General features: G+C 32.0%; 1 protein-coding gene across 2 annotated transcripts in view; it reads left to right on the forward strand.

The window, feature by feature from the left end:
- NIPBL (NIPBL cohesin loading factor) overlaps window positions 1-26357 on the forward strand; it is a 240986-nt gene that overhangs the window by 120459 nt on the left and 94170 nt on the right. For both annotated transcript variants that reach the window (XM_051989989.1, XM_051989982.1), the window contains exons 2-7: window positions 5620-5763; window positions 12113-12278; window positions 14799-14926; window positions 16824-16923; window positions 17861-18012; window positions 25648-25808. In XM_051989989.1, coding sequence (XP_051845949.1) covers window positions 5700-5763; window positions 12113-12278; window positions 14799-14926; window positions 16824-16923; window positions 17861-18012; window positions 25648-25808 — 771 coding nt within the window. In that variant the 5' untranslated portion in view covers window positions 5620-5699. The remainder of the gene's footprint in view (window positions 1-5619; window positions 5764-12112; window positions 12279-14798; window positions 14927-16823; window positions 16924-17860; window positions 18013-25647; window positions 25809-26357) is intronic.

Here is a 26357-nt window from a genome sequence, read left to right on the forward strand (position 1 = left end):
TTTTTCTTGTGCAACAAGATAACTGTACAAACATGTATACATATATTGAATTTAGCATAATACTTTAACATATTTAACATGTATTAGACTACTTGTCATCTAGGAGAGGGTGGAGGGAGAAGGAGGGGATAATTTGGAATAGAAGGCTTTGCAAAGGTCAGTGTTGCCATGTCCATGTTTTGTAAATAAAAAGCTTTAAAAAAAAAAGCACATTACAAAGTTATTCACAATCTTTGAAGTAGATGCTTTTGCTTTCCTCCCTTTGCAGATCAGGCAACTGAGACTGAGAGAGATTGTTACTTGCCCAGGATCGCACAGCTAAATAAATGTCTATGGATTTTAGCCTTGGTCTTCCTTTCTTCAATTCCAACACCGATTCACAGTGCCAAATAATTGTATCTAAAATTAGATTTAGAACTTTACTAAATTCTGTAGCTTTCCCCTAATAAAAATCACATACATCAGTTAAATTGTTTGGTTAGGGTTGGCAGTATTGATATGGACAAGATCTATCTGATTTGTTATTACTGGCTATTAAACAAGTTGTGGACTTTTAGTAAAGCATATAACTGTTTATAGAATCAAAGAGAAGACAGGGGAATACAGTATTCATTTTGCAGGATTCTAGGTTAGTATTTTTGTGAATGGTAGAAAAACTTGAGCCATATAATACCATAATGCCCCAAAAAAGTACATGGTAGAAAGAACACTGAATTTAGAATTAAAAGAGTCAAGTACTCATCTTCTTCAACTATTTAAGAAAATCTAGATTGTGGTAAAAGAACAGGCTATCAAAAAGACCAGCTTAATGAATGTTATAGATCTGTATTAAATGGATTCCTAAGTGCATATGAATATGTGCATGTATATGGATTTAAACATAAATATTTGCTATGTGGTACGTCTGATTATTAGTCTGCAAGTATTCCTGTAATCTGAAACTTGGTGCCAAGCCTAGAAATGGTTTTTGTTTTATCTTGTTTAATTTTTCAAACCATCCAGACCAAAGTTTTGATCTAAATACGTACTTTTATTTTATGTTATTTTCATATTTATTCATTTGTACTGCTATAAAATAAAGTATTGGCTCTCAAACCTTCCTACTTTCTTTATATGGTGTGCCGTGTCTCTTATTCCCACCCCAGGCAACTTGAACTCTGCTCTTTTAATAGTTGTTTGACTTTTAGCAAATCAGTCACCGATTCCAGTAAATCTTATAGCATTCATTAAATACTTAGCTACGTGCCAGGAATTGTGCTAGTAAGTTTTTTAATACCAAAGAAGGGGAAAAATATATAGTTTCTGATCTCAAGGAGCTCACAATCTAATGAACAAAAGATGAGAATGATTATATAGACTAGTATAGATAGACTCTGAGGGATATCTGAGGATAGAATCTGAGGGAAAGCATTAAGATTAAAGAGTACTGTGAAAGACTTCTCACAGAAAGTGGGATCTTAAATACAATTTCCTCTTGTATAAAATTGGGTGAGAAAAGTACCTTTACTGTATGTTTGTATGTGTGCATTTATGTATTGTTGTTATTCTATCTGGATCTGTTCCTGGTACTTTTTTAAAAAAATAAGTTCTTCTAATAATTTATAGATTGTTCTGCTCTACCAGCCCCTGGCTTCTTTACTGTAAACATGGAGATATATATTTCAACTATCTTTTCTTTTGGGTCATTATTGGTCTCTTCCATTCATGATCTTTTCATTTAGATTATTATAATTATTATGTATCTTTTGCTTCCACTTTTTCCATTCAGCATTATTTCATTCAGATCTGAATGTTATTCTTAATTCTTCATCATAATTTCTTATTGCACAAATATTTATTGCATTCATGCAGCACTTTTTACAGGCATAAATAATTAGTAGGCAACGGTTTTACTTAGTTATTTAATTTCACAAAATATGCTGCTATGTGTAGATAAGTCGTCTCTGCTTCTTTTATTGATCATATTTATAATTTGCTATAGCATTACAATATTCCATTACATTCATATTGCACCATTCATTAGCCTCCTTTCACTCAATGGACATTTACTTTGTCCAGTATGCTCTTCTTAAAAACATTTCCCTAGTATTTTTCTTTAGAATACCATATTATTGTGTCCAATTCTAGATCCAATGCTTTCAGTTAAATATATATTTATTGAGCACCTTCTCTGTGTAAGACAGTGAGCATTTTATAAAGGTGAATAATCTGTGCTCTAAAGTAGTAAGGAGAAAAAATATATACAAACTTTTTTTTTTTCAAGTAAGCATAATATAAAATAGCTAGGAATTCATAAAAAAAGGAAGGATAATTTCTGACCAGAGGGAAAGACATTTTATGTTTCCTTAGAAAGAGACTAACAAACAAACTACAGTATATGCAATGGAAAGTGACCAGAATTTTTTGAGGTAGAGTTGTTGAAAATACATTAAGAATTACCAAATCTTTCTATTTCTGTCTTTACAACATCTCTTGCTTCAATAGAACCCTTCTCTCTTCTCATATAGATACAACTTTAATTCAGGTCTTCATCATCTCTCATCTAGATTATTGCAACAGACCAATTAGCCTCCCTGTTTCAAGTCTCTCTTCACTCTAATCTATCCTTTATACACTTGCCAAAGTGCTTTTCCTTAAGTGCAAGTCCAGCCATGTGAATTCCCTTTTTAATCAACTCCAGTAAATCCCTATTACCTACAGCATAGAAATATACAATCTCTTTAACTTTTAAGGACTTGTACAATTTGACCCCAATCTATATTTACAGGCTCAATGAACATTACTCCCCTTCCCACATTCTACAGCACAGATAGATTAACCTTTTCTGTAAACCTTACATGTGACACTTCATCTCCCATCTTTGTGCTTTACACTGGAGGTCCTAATATGCAATCTCTCTTCACCTTCCTCATATAGAATCTCTCTTTTCTTAGAGATAGTCTTCTTAAAGCATCTTCATGGAGCTTTTTCCTAATCACTGTAACTACTAGTGCCCTGCCTTTGATCGCCTTGTATTTAATTACTTGATATTTATTTGCATATATTCTTATTATATTTATTCTTACATATATATTCTCACTTGTTCATTTTAACCGCCTCCTTTAAATGTAAGATCTTTTGTTTCATTTATTTATATTTCCAGTATCTAACAGACTGTTTAGTATATAGAAGATGCTTATTAAACCTTTGTTGATGGATTAAAGAAGAGTTGAATGAATAATTGTGATTGAAAGATGAAGGAAAAGAGAATCTTGTAGAGGAAGAGGAAAAACAAGAGAGACATGATATTGAATTTCCTGTATTTGAAAAACTCATATCGGAATTGGTTTATTTTTTGTTGTTTCATTGGTAAGAGCTTGGACCAATGAGAGAATTTATAGGGGAATAAGATTTCAAATAAAAAGGTATGAATGAATGAATGAATTAAGGAAGCATCTATTAAACATTTTACTGCAAGCCAAGTGTTGCTAAGCACGGGGGATACAAATGGATAAGTGGAAACTCACCTTCTAAGTTATACTTAACAAGAATTGGAACTATCTATTAAAAAATCATTATGTACAGTATATTGTCTTCCAAAATAGTGGGCCTCTCTTCCCTCCTAATCACCACTTCCTGGCTTCCTACCTGTGGAAGTTTGTTGTTGTTGTTGTTGTTGCTTTTAATTTCCCCCTCCAATTACAGAGATTCTTTTTTAAAATTTGAAATTCCAAATTGTCTCTCCTTTCTTCTGTTCTTCTTTGAGAAATCAAGCAATTTGATATAGGGTATATAGGTTCAATCTTGCAAGAAATATTTTCATATTAGCCATGTTGCAAAAGAGAACACAGATACTCCCCTCCCCCCCCAACTTTGATCTTTCCAGAAAAAATAAGAAAGTTTTTTACAAGTATGCTTTGATTTGCATTCAGACTTCTTTCAGTTCTTTTTCTGGAGGTGAATAATATTTTTCATAGAATTGTCTTGGATCAGAATAGCTACTTTGATCAACTGTGGATGTCTTATGGTACTGTTTTTACTGTCTACATTGTTCTTGTTCTACTCACTTTACTTTTCATCAGTCCATGTAAAATCTTTACAGGTTTTTCTGAAAGCATCTTGTTTATCTTTTTTTACAGCACAACAGTATTTCATCACAATAATGTACCAAAACATATTCTGCTGTTTCCCAATTCATGGGTAGTCCTTAATTTCCAGGTCCTTGCCACCACAATAAGAGCCGATATAAATATTTTTGTTTATATAGGTTCTTTTTCTTTCTTCCTTTTTTTAAATCTCTTTGGGATGTAGATCTACTAGTGTTATTTTACCACTTACTTTCACTCAGTTACAAAAATTGTCTGAGAAAAATACAGAATTTTAAAATGATTGGTGATACCATTGACAAACTAGTTCCTTTCGTGCCTGAATATCTCTTAATATGACATAATTGGCAAATGGTCAATGCACTAGGGATACAAATAGAGTGAGACAGCCCTGCTCTCAAGGTACTTATATTCTAATGAAGGAAACTACACTTAAGGATTCAGCTGCTAATCAGATGACTAGGCAACCTTCCTTTAGGGTGGTTGCAAAATAAGATGATAATGATTCTTCCTTACTGTCATTTCTACTGTTAAAATAACATACTTTCCTGATGTTGAAGTATTGGATAGTTCTAAGGATTTAGGTGACAAGAACTTTCTCTTTTGGGTTTTTGGTAGCACCTTTAGGAATAGTTGCCAAGTCATATTGATGTAGGAATTGTTTCTCAGAATGATGACTGAGGGTACTGCAATGGAAGCATTGTGCTTGGGTTCAGGGTGTTGGGCTATCTTTCGTTGAATCTGAAGGAAGATAGTGATCCTTTGTGTTATGATAGAATTCTTTTGTATGAAATCAGTTAGTCATTAAAAATTTAATAAGGATGTGCTGTGTATAAGATACTGAATTCAAAAGGTAAAGGACATGATTTTATTTTAATTATAAACTTGACAAACATAATATACACGTACATAAGCATGATAATAACAGCATTACTTGGGGTGGGGAGGCTTTTCAGTACACTATTATGATCGAATCAGGAAAGTAAGGTATAAAAAACTGAAAATTAGGTATGAGTAAATTACAAAAGCAGTTATAAGGACTATAAATTCTGTGAATTTCAAGAAATTTGAGATCATTGTTCCTATTCTTAATAGATCTGAAAAAATACCAAGATAGAAGGAGATCTTGAACTAGACTTTGAAGGATATATAGGTATCCAAATGATGTGATGACTAGATAGAAGAAGAAATTACAAAATTATAAGGTTAAGAAAACACCAGGAGTCTTTGATAACAGTAACTTTAGTCCTGGTAGACCAAAAAAAAGAAGTTCTTATAAGAGAACATTGGTTAACATTGGAAAGATAACTTAGGGCCTTTTTATGGAGGGCTTTGTACTGAACTAAAGTTTGGCCTCTGTATAAAAGGGTTATATCATAATATATTTGAAAGACAAAAAGTATTGTTCCTTTTCTGTAGATCTTTTAGTTTTTTGTGTGACTAAAAGCTTGTCTATTAATGGTTATTATTACTAGTCACTATCCATTTTTTCTCAAATTTTACAAGCCATTTTTTTATGTTTCTTGTTTTGCAGTGTTTGGGAGATGGGAAGTAATGATAGCTGGCACCTAAGCTAAAGTACTTGTATAGACAACACCATCCCAAAATTTCAGGATGAATGGGGATATGCCTCATGTTCCCATCACTACTCTTGCGGGGATTGCTAGTCTCACAGACCGTAAGTACATTATACTTCATTTTTATCAAAGAATTTTAGGACTGTAAAGAACCTTTTATATCACCTAATCCTATCCCCTCATTTTAGAAAGATCAACCTGAGATCCACAAGTGAAGAAAAGACAAAGTTTACCAAACTGATGCAAAAGTCTTAAGAACATAAGGTTAGATCCCCAGATCACCGTATGGTGTGAAAACAAAAGGATATCCCAATTTTGGGGAATTTATTAATAAAGAGTCACAATAATGTCATGATTAGTAGACAAGGAATTCCATACTGAATTAGTTCTTAACAAGCTTTTAGAGCACATGTATTTTGTTATTATTTTCAAAACACCAAAATAAAAAAAGGGTAATATTAATAATTTTAGTACCATTAGCAAAAGTAATAAGATTACAGTTTGTTTCACTCTGTATATGAATAACAAAAGCATTTGTTTAAGGTACTGGACCTTTCATTTGTGAACAATTTGGTTGCTGCAAGGAGCAGGGAGGGAAATCGTGTACAGAAAATTGATGAAATCACTTGTGAAGCAACACAGTCTCTCTGATAAAATATTAAGAACACAAACTGTTCTGAGTTCTATATGGAGAATTACTTCACAGATAAGTATATTGAAAGAACCTTTTTGAAGGGAGAATAATGTACCTTAGCACATATAATGTGGTCAAATAAATCCATCTTTCATTTAAAAGGCAAATCCTATATATATTTTACAAAGAAGAAATAATAATCTATAATTACAAGACCTGTAAAGGAATAGGAATTATCTAAGGATTCTAAGGTAGTAATAAGGAAGCCAACTGAAAGTACTTAAAAGCAAGAGACTTAATACTTAGAAGTAGAAATAGACTAGAAAATGGAAAGCATGGTTAAACTGATAAGTTAAATCAAGAACAACCACTAAAAATTGATGCAGCAAATTTTTTTTAAAAGGAGACAGAACACAAAGGAACAAAATTACTGTAAAATATCAAAACAAACACAAAAGAAATTAGGAAATCATCAAGAATATTATGCAGAACCACATGTAAAACATCAGAAAAGCTTAAATAAAAGTTGTTTTTTTTTTTTTTTTTTTTATTAAAGCTTTTTATTTACAAAACATGTGTGGATAATTTTTCAAATTGAAACAGTAAACCTTGTGTTCCAAATTTTTCCCTCCTTCCCCTCATTCATTCTCCTAGATGGCAGGTAGTCCAGTACATGTTAAATATGTTAAAATAAATGTTAAATCCAATATATGTATACATATTTATATAGTTATCTTGCTGCACAAGAAAAATCAGATCTAGAAAGAAAACAAAATGCAAGCAATTAGCAACAGAAAGCGTGAAAAATGCTACGTTGTGATCCACACTCAGTTCCCATAGTCCTCTCTCTGAGTGTATATTGCTTTCTTCATCACTGAACAATTGGAACTGGTTTGAATCATCTCATTGTTGAAGAAAGCCCTGTATAAGTTAATATTTTCAAAAAAACAAATAAACAAAACAGTAAAAAATGTGTTCCTTAAATAACAAAAATCTCAGAGGAAGAAATAAAACCAGTTACTCTATTAACCCACCTCGCCACTCAAAAAAATTCATCCACATGAATTCAATGGAAGATTTTGTAAAATCTGCCGAGAAAAAAATAATCATTTTAACATACATATTAGTTAAAATATAGATAGCATACTGCCCAAATAGGCAAATAATAAAAAAAAAATTATAGAATAGCTTTCAATGAGTGATTTTTATAGGGAATTCTTGATAAGGAACTTACTCTGCTAATATAAATTAATAGCACCTCTACAATTTATAGTTGTTTAAAAAAAGTACATGGGTATTTGAGAAGTTGTGGCTTGCCCTTGATGCAGAGCCAATATTTGTAAGGCACAGGACTTAAATGCAGGACCAAGCTCTCTACCTACAAAGCCTCTTTTCCTTAATAATATAGATGTAAGAATATGGTATTAGTTTATTAAATATAAATGAAAAGATACTGCATTAATTTACAAAATATAGCAGTGTATTTTAAAAATAAAAAATTCTGAGTATGATCTTTCCCATTAATTACCTCTTTTAATATGGCTTAGTTAGTCACTTAAGATGATTATAGAGGTACCTTTTCCCATATATGTAATATGAAGGGGCTGTTCTAAACAGTCTTCTAGCTCTAACTCCTATGACCTATCTTCATTCTGATTAACATCTTCATGTGAAGGAAAGATTAAAATTTATTCTCCTTGACTACAAAGAGTAGTACTAGGATCACTGGGTTAAAATTAAACTAGGTTTCACATCAGTAAAAGAAAAAAAAAATTGACCATTAGAACTGTTCAGAAATTGAAGCAGCTGCTTTGGCCTCATTGAAATTCTTCCAATGGAGGATATGCAGGTTGATCACTGATCAGGGATTATAAAGATGATAAACCTTCAGGTAAAGGTTGGAATAAATGATCAATAAAGACCATTACAATTTTTAAGCTACTGTGTTATGCACAGAGTAATGAGTTTATATTGGTACAGAAGGATATAGGTTTGAGAGAACCTATGATTTCATTAATATAGAGACTTCCCTGTAAGTAAACTACTTCTGCTAAGGGAGATCATTATCTCATCTGCAACGTATTGTCTTTCCTAAAGCACTGAAAGGCTAAGGAATTTGTCAAGGGTGACATACCTAATTAATACATGTTAGAGGTAAGTCTTGAAACCTCATATAATATGGAAGTAAAACATATTTGCCTGATACTACCTACTCAAAAATATGCAACATATTTAAGACCTTCATTTAAATTTTGCTGGCCCCAATTGACTTTTCCAGCTGTGTTTTTCCTATATTTCCTATATTCATATATTCTTCCTTCTAGACATATTGCTGGAACCTATGTCAAATTAACATTTCAAGGCAATTTCCATTAATTAATTTCCTTTAACCTGTGAGCTCCTTGAGCAGGGTCTTTGTTTGGATTTTGTTTTTGTTCCGTTTTGTTTTAGAGAAATGATTTTTGTGTGTGTATACCCAGAGATTAGCAGAGTACTTGATAAATGCTAGTTTCTTGCCTGCCTAAACAAACATTTATTAAAGAAAGGCAAAAACCGTAACTTCAAGGAGGTCACAATCTTAATTGGTGAGACAATATGTAAACAGTTATATTATGCAAGATATATACGGGATAAATTAGAGATAATTCTTTGGGGAAGGGCATACTATTAAGGAAGACTGGGAAAGGTTTCTTCAAGAAAGTAGGATTCCAATTGAGACAGGAAGCCAGGAGGCAAACATAAGAGAGAGAAGAACATGAGCACGTGGGATAGCTAGTAAAAACACATGTTCAGATTTATGATGTTCCATATCTTGTGTCCATACTTTTGAAAGAGATATTCCCACCGTCTATAATTCACTTTCTCTTTACTTAAGGTTAATAAAACCCCTAAATTCCATAGGCTTTTCCTGATTCCTCAGTAATATTTTCTCTCTCAAGTTATTTTTGAATCTTATTTTTAAGCTTTGTATTTAGTTGTTTAGAGTTTATTTCTCCCTCTGAATGCTTTTAGAGTTTAAAATTCCTTGAGGCCAGAGATAGTTTGATTTCTTTTGACCTTTATAGCTTCTGCATTTATCATTTGTGTATAACAGGTTATAGATATATAAAGGTCATTGATATAAAGATACAAAGGTCATAGATGTAATGAAAGTCCAATTTCCTTGTTTTAAGAGACATTTATTTGAATTTTGTTTGTTGAATTCAATTGAATTAATCATAACAAAGCCAGGATTTATGCCAGATTTGTAAAACTTGTTTAACATCAGAACAACTATCATATAATGCAACATTCATCTTTAGTGGTGTTCTAATTCATGTAGGGAACTCCCAGTGATAGGGATAAAGAAATATTTTACAACCTTATTGTATTTCAAGAGTCTTCCGAGGCACTAAAAACACATAGATTGTTAATCAGGTTAGCTTTCTTTCTACTACAACACAATATCAATAAATGTAGGAAAGGCCTTTAATAAAGTATAACATCCATTCCTGGTAATATACTAAAATGTTTGGAAAAGAGTTTTTTGTTGTTGTTGTTGTTGTTTTTGCTGAGGCAATTGGAGTTAAGTGACTTACCCAGGGTCACCCAGCCAGGAAATATAAAGTGTCTGAGGCCAGATTTGAACACAGGTTTTCCTGACTTCAGGGCTGGTGCTGTATCCACTACACAAACTGGCTGCCTCAGAGAGATATTTTTTCTTAAATAAAATTAAAAGTACTACCTGAAGTCAGAAGCCAACATTATATATTTAATGTGGAAATAGAAACACCCTTACCAAACAAAATATACAAATCATAGTTAAACATTTTAGGCAGTTTTGATTTTCTTAACCAGTAGCTTAAGTTTTATTTTTAGTACTGAATTCTTTCCTCTCTCCTGCCTCCTTTTTTGGAAAAGACAAGAAAAACAAAACCCCTTACAAATATGTATCATCATGCAAAATAAATTTCAACATTGTCCATCCCTGCCCTATCTCCCCCAAAAATAGATTGAAAGAGAAAAAATTATGCTTCAGTCTTTACTTATAGGCCATCATCTTTCTGAAAGTGGATAGAATATTTCATCTTTGAAGCATTTGAAAGTGTGATTTGTTCATTGTGTTGATTAGTTACTAAGTCTTTTACAATTGGTTGTCTTTACAGTATTGCTGTTATTGTGTAAATTATTCTCCTGACTTTGTCCACTTAATTTTGCAACATTTCATATAAGTCTTCCCAGGTTGTCAGGTATTTCTTTTGGTTTTGTTGTTTGAAACCATCCCCTTTATCATTTCCTACATCACAATAGCATTCCATCACAATCATAGATTGTAACTTTTTCAGTCATTCCCTAGTTAATAGGCAATTTGCAAATCTTTGCCACCACAGAAAGAGCTGCTGTAAATATTTTTGTACATGTGGATCCTCTTCCCTGATCTTTTTGTGGTATAGATAAAGTATTCTTTTACTATTTGTTTTTAACACATAGTTTTGAAACAGCTAGCAGGTGAACAGAAAAAGACAAAAGTAATAATATTGGAAATGAAAATTGGAATTTTTTGGCAAGTAGCATGTTAAACCTAGAAAATCCACCCACCTACCTAATCAAAACTTAATTGAGGCATTAAATGAGTTCATCACAATTAAGTGCACAACTTCTCATACAGATCATTATCATTACGGATTGCCATAGGGATTAAGAAAATATCACAAAAAAAGAAATCCCAATTTATATTAAGGACAAAAATTATAAAATATTTGGGAATTAATATCCACATATACTTGAGGAACAAGAACAATTGATAGAGTTACTCGGGAGCATGTAATTTAATTCACTTGTAGAACTATAAATTGCTATGATGAGGTGGGAGATACATAAGATCTGTTATTTCTCTTCAAAAAGTCACTCTATCCATTGGCTTATTATTTCCCTTATTCGGGGTATTCTGAGTGTGCCAAAGACAAGGAAGAAGAATGAAAAGAACTATATGTTAAAGGATATTTGTAGCAGAATTAACAACTTGAATGTCCAATAAGTGAATAGTTTGGGATTTTTTTTAAATGTGGTACATTGATAATATCATAATGCAATTAAGATTGATACTTATGAAGGACTTAAAACTTAAGATTGGATAGTTTATAAAATAAGTGGAAGAAAAAATTGAAGCAGAGAAATGGGACTTTCTCTAAAACTATATAAAATCAAAAACAAATATAAAGGGGTACAGAAAAAGCAGTTGGAAATTCAGAGAGTAACTGAGAAGTCATTGTGGAATTTTTGTGTTGAATTTCATTTATGTGAAGGTACATACTTAAAAAGCAAGTTTGATTGCTTTTATTAGTCTTTTTAGTAATGTGGTCAATTTGTTAAATACTCAGATTACTCTATGATATTATAAGTGTGGGTGCTCCCTCCAACTATATAAATCCCAGTCTGTCCGCATGTGAGTCTTATTTACGTTCTTTCTCAGATTAGACACAGCTTCATCTTTCGTGCTAGGGATTTTCCTCGATTTTTTTTTTTTAATAACAATGCAAAAATACCAGTGGAGCATTTTGTCTCACACTTTAGCCTCATGACTGACTTATCTTTTCTCTCAAATGTGTTTGATGGCATCTTGTACCTTGCTTCTCTTCATTAATTCTTTCTTAGTATTTTACTATCTTCTCCCAGTCTCCTATCTACCTCTTACATCCTTGGGCAATTCTCAGTTTAAATTCTTGGAATCTATAATGTAATCGTTTCACAAAAGAAATTGTCTAGTTCCCTTAAAAATGTATGTAGTATTTTTATGTTGTATAAATTTCTGATATATTTTTTTAAATCCCAAATAGTCTTGAATCAGTTGCCTCTTCCATCTCCTTTACCTGCTACAACTACAAAGAGCCTTCTGTTTAATGGACGAATAGCAGAAGAGGTAAACTGTCTTTTGGCCTGTAGGGATGAAAATTTGGTTTCACAGCTTGTTCACACTCTCAACCAGGTGTCAACAGATCACATGTAAGTATTACTTATCTTTGTATCTAAAAGTAAATAAAGTTCAGATTTTCTTTTTTACTAATATAAACTTATATTGACTTTTTTTTTCTTTGAATTTTTGGTCCTTAAAATAGTCTTTGTTGTTGTTGTTTTTTAATTATGTAAGCAACAAAGTTGAATGAAGTTGAATTGGGTGAAATTATTTTAATAAGAGTTTTTTATGCCATTTCATTTTTATACTTCTCCTTTGATCAGTCTTAACTCCTCTCTGAATTCTTTCATTTATAGTGAAGTTTAGGTGCTTAGCATCCTAATGGAATACTTCTGCTGTATTATTTAGCTTTGAAGGGGTAGGGGTAAAGGAAGTTGTTTCCATGTTTAAAATTAGATGGATAAAATACCAGAAGGAACTCAACAAGCTATGTTGAATGTTCTATGGACATTCCATGAACATTTACACCAAATGACACAATTACAATCATTGAGGATCATGGATTTAGAGTTGTATAGTTCTTGAAGGTCATTTAATCTCACTTTTTCATTATGTGGACAAGGAAACAAGAATCCTTGGGAGATAAAAGTCACACAAGTAATAAGCAGCAGAGCTGGGAATTGAAGCCAAATCTTTAGATGTCAAATGCAGTGGAGTTTTTCCTCCATTATACCACTGTGATATATAGGACACTTTGAACAGATTTTACAGATGGACTTAAAAAATGATAACTGTCTAAAATATGTTAATTTCAATATAATTCATTTCGAGGGCCTTTCATATTCTCAGAATTTGATACAAACCAAATTGTTATGTATAGGTGGTCCTGTTTTTAGATAAAAAATCATTCTTGGAGAAAACATAATGTGGATTACTTTCTTTTTCCCCCCTGAGGCAATTGGGGTTAAGTGACTTGCCCAGGGTCCCACAGCTATTCCGTGTTAAGTGTCTTAAGGTCAGATTTGGACTGAGGTGCTCCTGACTTCAGGGCTGGTGCTCTATCTACTGCGCCACCTAGCTGCCCTGAGGTGTATCACTCTTAAGGCTAAATACTGCCTTTGTGATTACTGTTTTTGTGGAAATTAGAAACTCTTAAATGTATTGAGACAGTGAATCCACTGATTCAGTACTGCTGAAGTAGTCCCCTTTTGTAACCACCTAAACGTCTTTCTTCCTCCTCTCTCTTCTCCAGTCTATAACTAAATATCAAGTTTGTCTCTTTTGTCTACTAAATAAAATCTATTTTATTATTTTAGAAGTATCCTGTAATCCAGGATTCGTATTGTGTATATGTATATATATAAATATATATATGTGCATATGTATATATGCATTATCCTACTATCCTAGCCTTCAGAGCCCCTCACAATCCAATTTATGCAGCCCACTTGTCCATCTTTATCTAACATATCTCCCTTCATTTGCTCTATTTCTATATTTGATTCTGTGCTGTTGCTCATAGACTGTGCCCTGCCCTAATTCTACCTTCAAGGCCTAATTTCGGTGCTGCTGCTTCTTTGATGTCTTTTCTGATGCTCTCAGTTAAAAATGGTTACTTCAAATTTCTTATGATACTTTTGGATCTTTACTTTGTACTTCCAATGGAAGCATTGTGGATCTAGAGCTGAGATAATCTAATAATCTAGTCTGATCCTTTTAATTTATGGTTCAGAAAACTGAGACACAGAAAGTAACTTTCCCAAGTGTTTATTAAGGACTTGCTGTGGGCCAGGCCTCTTATCTAAGCTCTGTGAATATACATATGAGCACAAGAAATTTAATGGGAGAGGACAACTCAGAAAAGGAAACTGAAAAGAAGTATTTGGACCATGGTGAGTAATGTCCAAAGAATCAAGAGAGAATTCTAGAGAGGAGCAAAGGCTGATTTAGACAGTTTGTTAATAGGGGAATATCAGTGAGGAAGAGAGCTTGAGATATGTTGGGAAGACTGCTGTGGCAGGTTGAAAAATATCCACTTGTCAGCAATAGAACCCAGAAAAGGAAATAGACACATAAAGTAGATGGGGCAGTTGTTATTTAAACTCTACTCCTATGAGTAGAATCCAGCCCTCTTTTTACTGCATTCACACTACTTTGAATTCTAGTTATTTAGGCTCTTGTTTAATTTTTTCTTCTCTTCCCTCTTCCTAAGGAATAAAAAGTGCAATCCAGAACCAAAGAATAATTTTTGAATTGCTTTCTTTTCTCTATCTTTCATCAGATTAATAAATGAGAGCTGGCCTCATTTATTGTTTTCTGCTTTGTATTTTTTCAAATGCAAAGTTCTCTAGATCATATAACTCCAAAGAATAATACACTTCCTGGAACACATTTCATCCTTAGCAAATCATTTTTTATTCTTGTTTAAGATCTTTATTCCCAGAGTCCATATTTCATGAAGCATCTATATGTTTAATATCTATTACCATGAGTACTCTTGGTTTTTGTATTTCATCCTCTTCCAAGTTTTATTGGCTAGAGTAATGGGATTTTTATAACTTAGGACATTTTTTATATGCTTATTTAACTTCTATTCATTTCTTTAATAGAGAGTTGAAAGATAATCTTGGTAGTGATGATCCAGAAGGAGACATACCAGTCTTGCTGCAGTCTGTCCTGGCAAGGAATCCTAATGTTTTCAGGGAGAAAAGCATGCAGAACAGATACGTACAGAGTGGTAAGAATATTTTTCTATTAATTACATTTTCAAATAATATTTTTCTTCATAGTTCAAACACTAGAGTATATATTAATTTTACTAAGTTTGTGTCTCTTTTTCTTAATATGGCATATAATATTTATCTAATATACCTTGTAGTAATAATACCCTGAAGATGGGTATTTGGTATTTAGTGCTGTAATACCCTGAATATTGTAGTATACCCTGTAGTAATAATATTCTGAATACATAACATTGACTGCATAAATATTAGTTGTTAATAACATCCTTTCAGGTTTGTATGGTGTTAAGATGCCATGGAAGTCAGATGAACCTAAGAGAATATCGTTGGATTTTTTAATTCTTTTAAGAATTTTGTAATTTGAGACCTAATAGATTTTAGGATTTCATTCACCCTTTTCATCCTGAGTTCCTATTCTTGAAGTTCTGTTTTGGCTTTGCCTGGTTCCTTATTGCATCCACTCCATATAAAATAATGACTAAATTATAAAATCACTTATGTTTGGGGGAGAATACAAATTTGGAAAAGGTATGTAACTATCATTAGACATGGTAATGGTTTAAAAGAGTTAAAAGCAAGAGATTACATTTAGGGATAAATTAGAGGGAAGAAAGTGAGCCAAAACAAGTTTTGGAGGAGATCTTAAGCTCTTTCAAGTCTTTAAAAGGTCAGTTTCACTTTGGACCTCAAAGTTACCAGATAATTGACCTTTGCTTCATTCTATATAAATAATTGACATTCATGCGACATTTCGAAATTTAGAAAGCATTCACCTACCTATATTGTCTCATTTTAATTCCCATGAGAATCGTGTGTGTGTGTGTGTGTGTGTGTGTGTGTGTGTGTGTTTTCCTTGTAGGTTAAGAAACTGAGATTGAGAGAGGTTAAGCAACTTGTCTAAAGTCACAGCTGGCATATGATGTGATATGTCTTCCTATCTCTAAATCACTCACTCCTATCTGCTGCTCTGTAACAAAATGTCATTTGTGTAACAGTTGAAAGAACTTAGATTATATAGTCCACAGACCAGAAGTCAAGATTAGGGAGGCATTTAATAATTTTTCAGATATCTATAATGTGAAAGAGAGAATATGCATATTTTGTTTTGCACTAGAGAAAACAAGGATAAATATTAAATGGAAGTTGCAGGCAGCATAATTTCTGAGGAAAACTTTCTAGTATTATAGTAGTATATGTAATCTAGTATTATATATGTATAATCTAGTATTATATAAGTATATAAATATATATCTAGTATATAATGTAGTATTATATAGTATATATATTTCTAAGTGTAAATAAGGAGCTGGGGCAGCCCGATGACATAATGGAGAGAGCATAAGCCTTGAGGTTAGGAAGACCTGAGTTTAATTCCAGCCTCAGACACTTAATGCAGCCTAGCTATGTGACCCTGGGCAAGTCACTTTGCCCCAGTTACCTCAGCAAAAAAATAAAGGGGCTTCTCTTCAGTAAAAGTTTTCAGTCAGATACTATAAGACCACCTGTAAAAGATGATGCAGAAAGAAATTGCTTCATTGGCTCAAAAGTTGGACCAGGTGATTACTAAGGTTCTTAAATCTATGATTGTGTGAAATGTAGTATCCAAGTTTTTATAATGTCTTCAGTTTTATTCCTGCAATTATATAATGAAAAGATTTTATATAAACTCTTACATACTTTATAAACTTTAATATGAAGTTTAAAGTCATTTTTATAAATTGCCTTCTTATACCCATCAAAATGAAAACATTAGCAAAAAAGGAAGACACCATGTTTTGAAAATTAGAACATTTGAGTATTTGTGGGGAAAAAAATTGTACTTGAGTTTGAATGGTTTAAAACAGTATTACCTTTACAAGAAAATAATACAATAATATTTTTTATATTGTATAGGAATGATGATGTCCCAGTATAAACTTTCTCAAAATTCCATGCACAGTAGTCCTGCATCTTCCAATTATCAACAAACCACTATCTCACATAGCCCTTCCAGGTAATATTGTATAATTATTAAACTTGGCTTTGTTTTTGGACATTTACATCATATTTTCTTAGGAAAAAAGTTCTATTTGGAGATAAAATATAGTTGTTTTAGTTCTGTGTTAGTTTTAAAGCTTATTATTTTGATGCATTATACCTCTAAATCTTATTAGCAGAAGGTTAGCCACCAGACGAAGAATTTTTTTTAAATTATAGCAACTCTTTAAGACCATCTACTACAGTGTAAAGTAGAGGTGTCAAAGTTTGGCCTGCAGATAACAAGAAGGCCTTATCTTCTAACTCCCCTCATCTTCAGTGCAAGTGTAACCAGATTAAAATGTAATTGGGAAATTAAAAAAAAAAGCAAATGAAAATATAGTACAAATATAGAAAGCATTAATTTGAAGTTTTCTCAGTCAATATGCAGTTAGCTGTTCTATTTGAATTTGATACCACTAATGAAAGGAATTGCTCTCAGTGTTCAGTAGAATATCTCCAGTCATGAAAGCAGAGATGCTTGAAATATTAAAGGAAAACTTGTAACTATTTCAGTAAAGAATTTTGTACAGAAGAACATGATATATCCCTGTCATTACTCTGATTAGAAGTTTAACTGACGTCATTTTAATAGTTAAATTGGGAAAAGGAAAAGAAAGTTTTGATATTTTAAACTATAAAAAATTGTATATTGTATAAGTATATTTTTGCAAGAATTTACTTTGAGTGATCACAACTTTTATAATAGATCTCATTACTTTACTTTTAATTTTTAAAATAAGGGATTCTAAATCTATTGAATGTTGCCTAAATATTTTGTAAGAATCTTAAGATTCCATAATTCTGTATAGAACAAATGTACTTTGGAGAATTTTGTGAAAATGAAATTTCAAGGAATGAAATAATTAATTGCATCTCCTCATATAATTCTTCATTTGATTTTGGGTTTTTAGCCGATTTGTGCCCCCACAGACAAGCTCTGGGAACAGATATATGGCACAACCAAACAGCCCAGTGCCTAGTCCATATGCCCCACAGAGCCCTGCAGGATACATGCCATACTCACATCCTCCAAGTTACACACCACATCCACAGATGCAGCAAGGTAAGACTGTTGGACTTTTTTTTTACTGAGGATGTTACAGAGCCTGATTGTGTATATTTCAGATTAACTGCTAGTTTTGATATTCTTGTATTAAAGATTTTAGTAAAATGCTAATAACAAAGACATCTGACTGTTCCTTATGTGAATCAACTGTAATTCTAATCACTTAAAAAAACTTAAGAAAAGGATTTACAGGATTGGAACAAAAACTTTAGCTTGTATTGCACAGCTAATTTCTCATAATGCACATTTATTCCAGAGAGCTATTATAAAAAGAACAAAATATTTATGAGAAGTTTTTTATTATTCATGTTTTTAAGTTTCTTAGTTAAAAGTCAGTGTGGTATAAAATATTTTAAAAAGCATCAGTCAGGAGTCCAAAAACATATTCTAATTCTGGCTCATTAATAACTGTGACTATCAGCAAAACATTTAATTTTTCTCTGCCTCTTGTTTCTTTGTCTATAAAATCAATGTTGTACTGTATGGATTTTAAGGTTTTTTCTTGCTCTAAAATATCATGCTTTCATACTTAGAAAAAATGAATGAGACTATTTCTTTAAAAATTAAAGAGGTAGACTGTTTTAAAAAACAAAACAACTTTTATTCTAAATTTGCATATATTTCCATGTCCTAATAGCTTTGAGATACAATTACCAATTTAACTGAAAATGAGAATACCTATATGGCCTATTTCATGCCAATTCTTTTCATAGTTTGAAATTATTCTATGAAGAGTAGTAATCAACTGGGGGTAAAAAGCTAATAATGAAATGGTTTAGGTAAGTAAATGAGCTTTTCCATAACAAAGTATCAGTTACCTGTATACTTTTTCAGAGTATAGTTTTAGAGTAAGTTAAATTGAAAGTAGATTTTATGGAAATTCCTGTCATCACTTTCTTAAACATTATGGTAATGTATGGTATGGTAAAATTATAATTGGAACTTTGTAATTTATTAATTGGGTGCTAGCACTACTGGAATTGAAGGCATGTTAACATAATTGGATTACCAAAGCCAAGATTTGAAAACTGTACTAGCCTTTTATTTGAAATGTTTGCTTGTTTTGTTACTGTTGTCTGAATAGATTTTTCAGCCCTCCCTAAAAATACATGTGAGATTTCTTAATTCAAGATAATTATGTATTTTTCTAGGATTAAAAGTATTTGCTTTTTTGACAATCTGTTATTAAAAATAATTCATTATTGTTTCCTAGGTCTATGGTCTCCACACTTTTAATTGCACGCTTCTACCAATTAAAAAAAATGAGCATGCACCTCCAATATATGTATATGTTTTAATGAATTACATGTATATGTTACTTTGAATGATTGTGTACATTATAAAACTTAAAATATTAATTTAACAGGATGAAATGAAGCAATATCTGATGCTAGAGTTTATAATTTATTGAATTAGGATTAATATAATCAAACATGTGCTTTAGATGTTTCAATTTGATAGTGATATAAGATGGATTGGATTGGGGAAAGATGAAGCTAGGAGACAAAATAGGAAGCTATTACAATAGTCCAAGCAAAATGTGATGAGACCTTGAGTGACTAGAGAAAATGGGGTGAGTATAAGAGATGAGTGAGGGGTAGAATTAGTAAGATTGGCAACTGATTGTATGGAGAAAATGAAAGTAAGGAATTGAGAAGGATGTATTGTTTGAAAACCTAGATGACTTTAAGAATGGGAAGTTTAAAAGAAGAGTGGATTGGGGGGAAAGATAATGCAGTGAAACTGTAATCCAAATGATATCCCACCCATTTTGTCCTTGGGACAAAAGGAAAAGTGGAGCTTCTGGAGCAGGTCTTTTTACTTACTCTCCACTCACTAAGACCTCCCCAGGAACCCTGAGATCCACAAAGTGATCTTGGTAAGAGTGATATGCTCAAAATGTACACTGGTACAATTTTGCCCAAGTTGTCTCTCATCCATGTTCCTGAAACACAAGTTATAATTAATTAGAGGAGCTCATACCCAAAACTAGGTGCTTAACAAGAGAATTGGGGGAGGGGGAGAAGAGTAATAGAAGAGTATTGAATATATGAAAGAGTAGCTAGGATTCAAACCCCTAGTTGACTATTGCAGACGTAATGAGATGCTTCCCATCTTCCCAACTTGGTTATCTCTTCGATGTAATGCCATGGCCAGCTAGAGCTTCTGAGCCCCCTACCAGGAAGACTATCATCCTAGAAAATTACTTGTCATATCTTCCTTCCACTTAGTTTTGTTATCTACCAAACCTTCCCTTCTTTATTGAAATCCCTTTTAATAATTGACATTTAAATTGACAGTTAAATCTGCAATTCTTATTCAAGAATTAGTTTATCTAAGAAGTGGGAATATGTAGATAAAACTAGGCACTGTTCCTGCCCTAAACGATTTTATTATATAGATGATTTTATTATATAGATAAAATATAAGACATGTATAGCAAATCTCTACAAGTTTAAATAAGTGCAAAAGAAAAGTCCATATTTAATAAGGGAGAGATCACTTCAAGCTGATAGAAGTAGAGAATGCTTCATAGAAAAAATAAGACATGAAACACCTTGAAGGAAGGAAAAAATTTCATATTTTGGGGATCAATTAATTTATAAGCCTCTTTTGTAAAATAAATAACCTGAGATAAAATCTTTATTTTATTACAGCAATCAAACCTATGCCCCACAAAAGCACATACAACCCAATGAGAAGAGAGTTAGAGGAAATTGGAAGCAGGCCAGAGTAATAGGAGAGTCTTTGGAGAATTAGGTTACCTAGTTCTTAGTTGCCTAAGAAAAGAAAAGAAGAAGCAGAAGTTTACACTTCCACTCTTGTAAAGGAAAGATTGAAAAGTAAATTGGAAAGCAAACTTTGCCTGTTTTGTACTTTTTCTCAGGGTCCTACCTATTTGCTACATTAAGATAACTGGTTTAGTTTAATAATCTACCATTCCTCAATTTGTCCCAGTTCAGCCCAGTATCCATCCCTTAGTCCAGCCTCTTTAGTTCAACTTCTGTCAAGTTCTACAGTAGTTTACCTTTGATTCTTGACTATTCTACTTGGACAAACCACCTAACTTTAGTAGGTTTTATGATTTCCTTATCTATAAAATGAAGAGTTGGGCTTATCCAATCTCTTAAAATCCAATTGAGCTCTATATCTTATAATTTCAAGATCTTCTATGATCTCAGCTTTTTACATAACAACTCTTCCCACCTATTTATTGTCAGAAAATAGTTATTCCCCTCTTCTCCCCCGACCAGTTTACATTAGGATCTTCTTTAAAAGTTACAGTCTTAGAGAGTTGCCTGAAACATAAAGATATGACTTTCACCAGAGTCACACTTGGCTTCTGGAAGTCAGGTCTTCTTACTCCAAGGATAACTCTTAACTCAGTTCTCTATGATTTTGGTCATGATTTTAAAATTCATCTACAGGAATACTTTCTTGGGATTTTACCACATTCAAGAAATAAGTTTTGTGGTGCCAGCTTGGTGTTCTTACTAGTAAGAGTAGAAAGAGAATTAGTATGAAGGAATGTAGATGAGAAATGTGTTGGTTGAGGAAGTAGAACTTGGGCCCATGGGCCTTTTTAAATGGGGAAAATGAGAAAATGTGTAGAGGGTAGAGGATAAAAAAAAATTTATGTGCTCTATATTTTTAATATGACATCAGCTTGATTGAAGTAGATGATTCAGATAAAAACAAGACATAAGATTTGTTGAAGTCAAATAATAAATAGCTAAAAACTGTAATTTGGCATTGTTTTAATCCCATATCCCTCTCTATAAAAAATGTTTTACGTGTTCACTGGCAATATATGTGTTGTATATTTATAAATTATATATGTATTACTGTACTAATAAAATATTGTGTATAAGATAAAATCTAGTTAAACCCAGAAATTTCCGAAAGTGAGATAAAGGTGAATTAAATGTTTTTTAAATATCTTTTATTAACCATAGGAAAAAAATCTTTTGGCTCTCACTAAAATTTATCAATGATAATATTTTTAGTGAAAGCAATATCAGTTAAATGTGCTTCATTGTTTAAAAAAAAATTCTTGTATATGTCCTGGGGGATAAGAGAAAAGTATAAATAATTGTTAGCAATTAATTATTCAGTTAATTTCATCATTGTAACTAGCTAAGCAATTAAATTTGTTTTTTAAATATACTTTTTAAAGTTGAAGATATAGTTATCAAATAAAGGTTATAGTGGTAAACATAATGCGTTTTTCTACATGTTTCTAAGTTGCTTTTCACCATATACAATGCAAAAAACTCCCACAACAATCAAAAGTGAATTGTCTCTGGTTTCAACTTGGCAGAAAGTTAATTTTTAATTTTTGTCTTTATGTGATTCTGCTTAATGAATGGTATCATGCTTTATTATGCTATTCACATTTGAATATCTTAGTTGTGCTTCAATATATGTGTGTGAGGATCAGTGAGAAGGCAAGTTTTGCCAGATATACGTATGTATGTATGTATGTATGTATGTATGTATGTATGTAATGAGGTTGAAAAGGTAGGTTGGGAATAGATCTTGAAGAATGTTAATTACCAAATAGAGGAATTTCTACTGGAATTTATTGAAGTAGGGGAGGAATTTGTGACATAGTCAGGCCTGTACTTTAAGAAGAATCAGTTTGACAAGTTATGTGAAGGGTGCATTGGCTTCTGGTGACATTTGAGGCAGAGATGCCTAATTAGGAGGCTATTGCAGTAGTCAGTAGTCTAGGTAGAATTGTTGATTAGCTAAACTTTCTGGTATAGAGCAGGGGTTGTGAGTTATGTTATAGAGATGGAAATGACAAATTTTGGTAATTGCTTTGTTAAATTGAATGAGTAAAGTGTGAAAGGAATTAAGGAAGACTTGCAAAGTTGGATAACTAGCAGGGTAGGGATAATATAGATTATAATATGGAAAGTTTGGGAAAGGTGGGTTTGGAAGGAAAATACTATACTGAGATCTATGATGCCAGCATGCCTATTTATTATATTACATGAGTCACTCTGTTCTATCCCAAACCACAGAGGGATCTTAGGACTCACTGATTAGTGTTAATTACAAATTCTTTGGATTCCTGCTACAACTGGAGGTCAATTGGTCTCCTACTTTGGAAACCAGTGAGGAGATACTTATTTTTTAAAAAGGGCATGATATAATGGAAATAACTTATAAAAGGTAATTTCCTTGCTTTGTTTTCATTTTTCTATCTCTAGCATATGATAGTCATTAAATGTTTTCCTAAATGCAATGAATGATAGAAAAGTGTAATGTTTTTATGCTAGGTGGGTTGAAAGCCAGAAAAAAAGAGTAAGGGAGACTAGTTGCAATTATATTGTTGTGAGGTCTTGAGCCTAATCTTGGGTGACTAGACGGAGAATTTGTTTCTGTAATTTTTAAATAATTTGTCTTATATTCTAAGTGTTGGAAGTACAGGTTTATTTTTTAAATGACCAAAGTTACAGCCCTCCAGAACCTTAAATATTACAGAAGTAGAACATGTGCATAGATAAGAATACTATAAAGTAGCATGTTATAGCTTAAAAAATGTATAGACCATGTAATCTCAGAAAATTTGAAATGAGTTGAAAACACTTAAGTCAACAATTGTTAATCTTTAAATTATGTTTTTCTGGGCATAAAATAGATAGTATTACAGAGGAAAACAATTACATTGAAATATACTAAACAAAAATTTAAACAAAATAACCAGGTTCCCAGGCCTCAGGTTAAGTATTTCTGCTCTAAGCAGAGAGGACCAGGGAAGATTTCACTTTTGCACCTGTGGATATTCTATGCATTCAGCAAATAGATGAAACTGTTTTGTTTGGAGAATAGCCAATACTTGGTTCAATTAGATTTTCAATTGAAAAAATCATTTATTAAACTCCTTTGTACCAAGCACTGTGCCAGTCACTGGGATTATACTGACAAAAGTCCTTGCCATAAAAAATAGTCCATCTCTCATCTCCATGACTTTACACAGGCATGGACTGCTTCTCCTTCTGATTTCTGCTTCTTTGAACTACTGGTGCCTTTTAAAGCTCTATTCTTGTCACCTCCTTTGAGAGGCCATTTCTAAATCTTATAGTTGTAAGTACTCTACATAAAATTTGCTATCTACACAAATTCTATTTACTTATACAAGTTGAATTTATCTAACTTTTTGTATATTAGTTCTAGCTTTTTGCTGTTAATTAGATATATAACAATGTCAATTTCATTTAATCTCTCTAGACTTCAGTTTCCTTGAGCAAAATGATCTCTAAAGGCCTTATAGAGTTATAAAAATCTCTAATACTATATTTCTTTACTTAAAATCTGTGTCCCTTAATTTATAGTGATTTTATGAAAAAGTGCTATTTAGAGAAAAGATTTAAGAAAATTACATTAATAGGAAGTATACAACCATTTAAAGTAAATACAGGTAAATAAACATTTTGTCATGGTTCTATGATGTGTTCTTTTGTTAGAAAAAGATTTTACCTGTTTTTACCAAAAGCTTTTAATTGAATTTTGGTCTGAAATTGCCTGTTTATTAGTCTTTACATGAATAGCTAAAATAAAATACTATCTAAGTGAAAGATGACATTTCTTTTAGTGAATTATGTGGAATTGACAATGAATTTAATACAATTAGCAGCATAGTAAAATGGAACAATCTTATGGTTGCAAAGATTTGGGAAGGTTCAGTTTCTAGTATTAGATTGTTAAAGCCATATAATGCTAGGAATCCTTATACTATTAAAGAGAAGAATCAACAAGACTTGGCAACTAATTAGGTCTGGGGAATATGTGACAGTGGAGTTTGAAGAGCAGTCAACTAAGCAGCTACAGTCTGCAGGTACTGTGCTAGATACTTGGATATAAAAACAGAAATTAAATAGTTTCTTCTTTCTGAGAGCTTACATTTTAACAAGGCAGACAACACGAATATAAAGAATATAAATAAAAACTTGTGACCTGAGTAACTGACTGGAATGGTGGTATCTTTAACAGAAAAAGGGAAGTTAGGAAGAGGATTGGGTTTATATGTTTATATATTTCATTTATTCAATTATTATCAAGGTGAACTTTTTTTTCTCTTCATAAATATTACTAATGAAGGATCATGGGATAAAATCTAATGACTAATCCATTTGAATAACATTATTCCATGATTAATCATTTTCTAGTTAAGTAGTTAAAGTGATCTTTCTCACTTTGGAATTGTTTTTCTGTTTTTACAACAAAACCCAACACTTAACAAATCTTTGTAAAGATTAAACTTATATTGGAAAAGTTGAATAAGCAAATTTTGAAATTGAGTAAGCAGATTTAGCACTGCAAAGGCTATTTATATAATGTGTGTATGGCATACATACACCTATGTATAACTATTTGTCAAAGATAAAAATGTTGATTTTTATATTCCAGCTATAGATTTTAAGCAGATATCTTTTTAGCTATTTTCTTAAAACTTATGATTGCTTTTTTATACTTCCCTCTAGTCTGAAAATTAAATTAACTGGCTATTACACCAATGATATTGTTTATAATTGATTAAACATTATGTTCAGTATACTCCAACTAGTTTGAATTTTTTTCTTCCTGAAAAGCTATTAATTTTATTATTCTTTCTAATTTCAGCATCAGTATCAAGTCCCATTGTCCCAAGTGGGCTGAGAAACATGCATGATAATAAAGTTTCTGGTCAGTTGTCTGGCAATTCAGCTAATCATCATGCTGATAATCCTAGACATGGCTCAAGTGACGACTACCTACACATGGTGCACAGGCTAAGTAGTGATGTATGTAAAAAAAAAAAAGTCACTATTTTTTAAGGTAAAGGGGTAGTTTACTGTTTTGTTATCTTACATCATATAACATGGGCTCTAATTATGGTTCTGCCATTTAGGAGCTATGTGGCGCTGGGCAAGTGATTTAATCTCTTGTTTATTGAATGGATACAATAATAAATGTGCTGCCTACTTCACAGAGTTGTTGTGAAGACTAGATGAAAAAAGCTCTATGATATAAAAAATCTTATTTTAAATGTCATCTTTTTAAATTATTTTCAATAATATCAATAAATAAAAAAGCTACAGTAGAAATCAGTGTAATTCTGTGAATCCTATGATTATATGGTTGACTTTTGTTTTACTGCTGCTGTTAAAATTTTAAACATGTTGAAGTTTTGTCTGTTAGCAATTTTACATATAAATTATGTACATAAAAATTATGTAGCACTTTCTTTTCTCATTTTGCTGGAAAGTGGTAAGTTTGGTACCTTTAAAAGAGCTCAGAACAGCCAGTCTTGTTGTCTTTCACTTATTTTTTCTGATAGACGTTTGACCTTA

The sequence above is a fragment of the Antechinus flavipes genome, chromosome 1 (assembly GCF_016432865.1).
Source record: "Antechinus flavipes isolate AdamAnt ecotype Samford, QLD, Australia chromosome 1, AdamAnt_v2, whole genome shotgun sequence".
In the NCBI taxonomy this organism is placed as follows: Eukaryota; Metazoa; Chordata; class Mammalia; order Dasyuromorphia; family Dasyuridae; genus Antechinus; species Antechinus flavipes.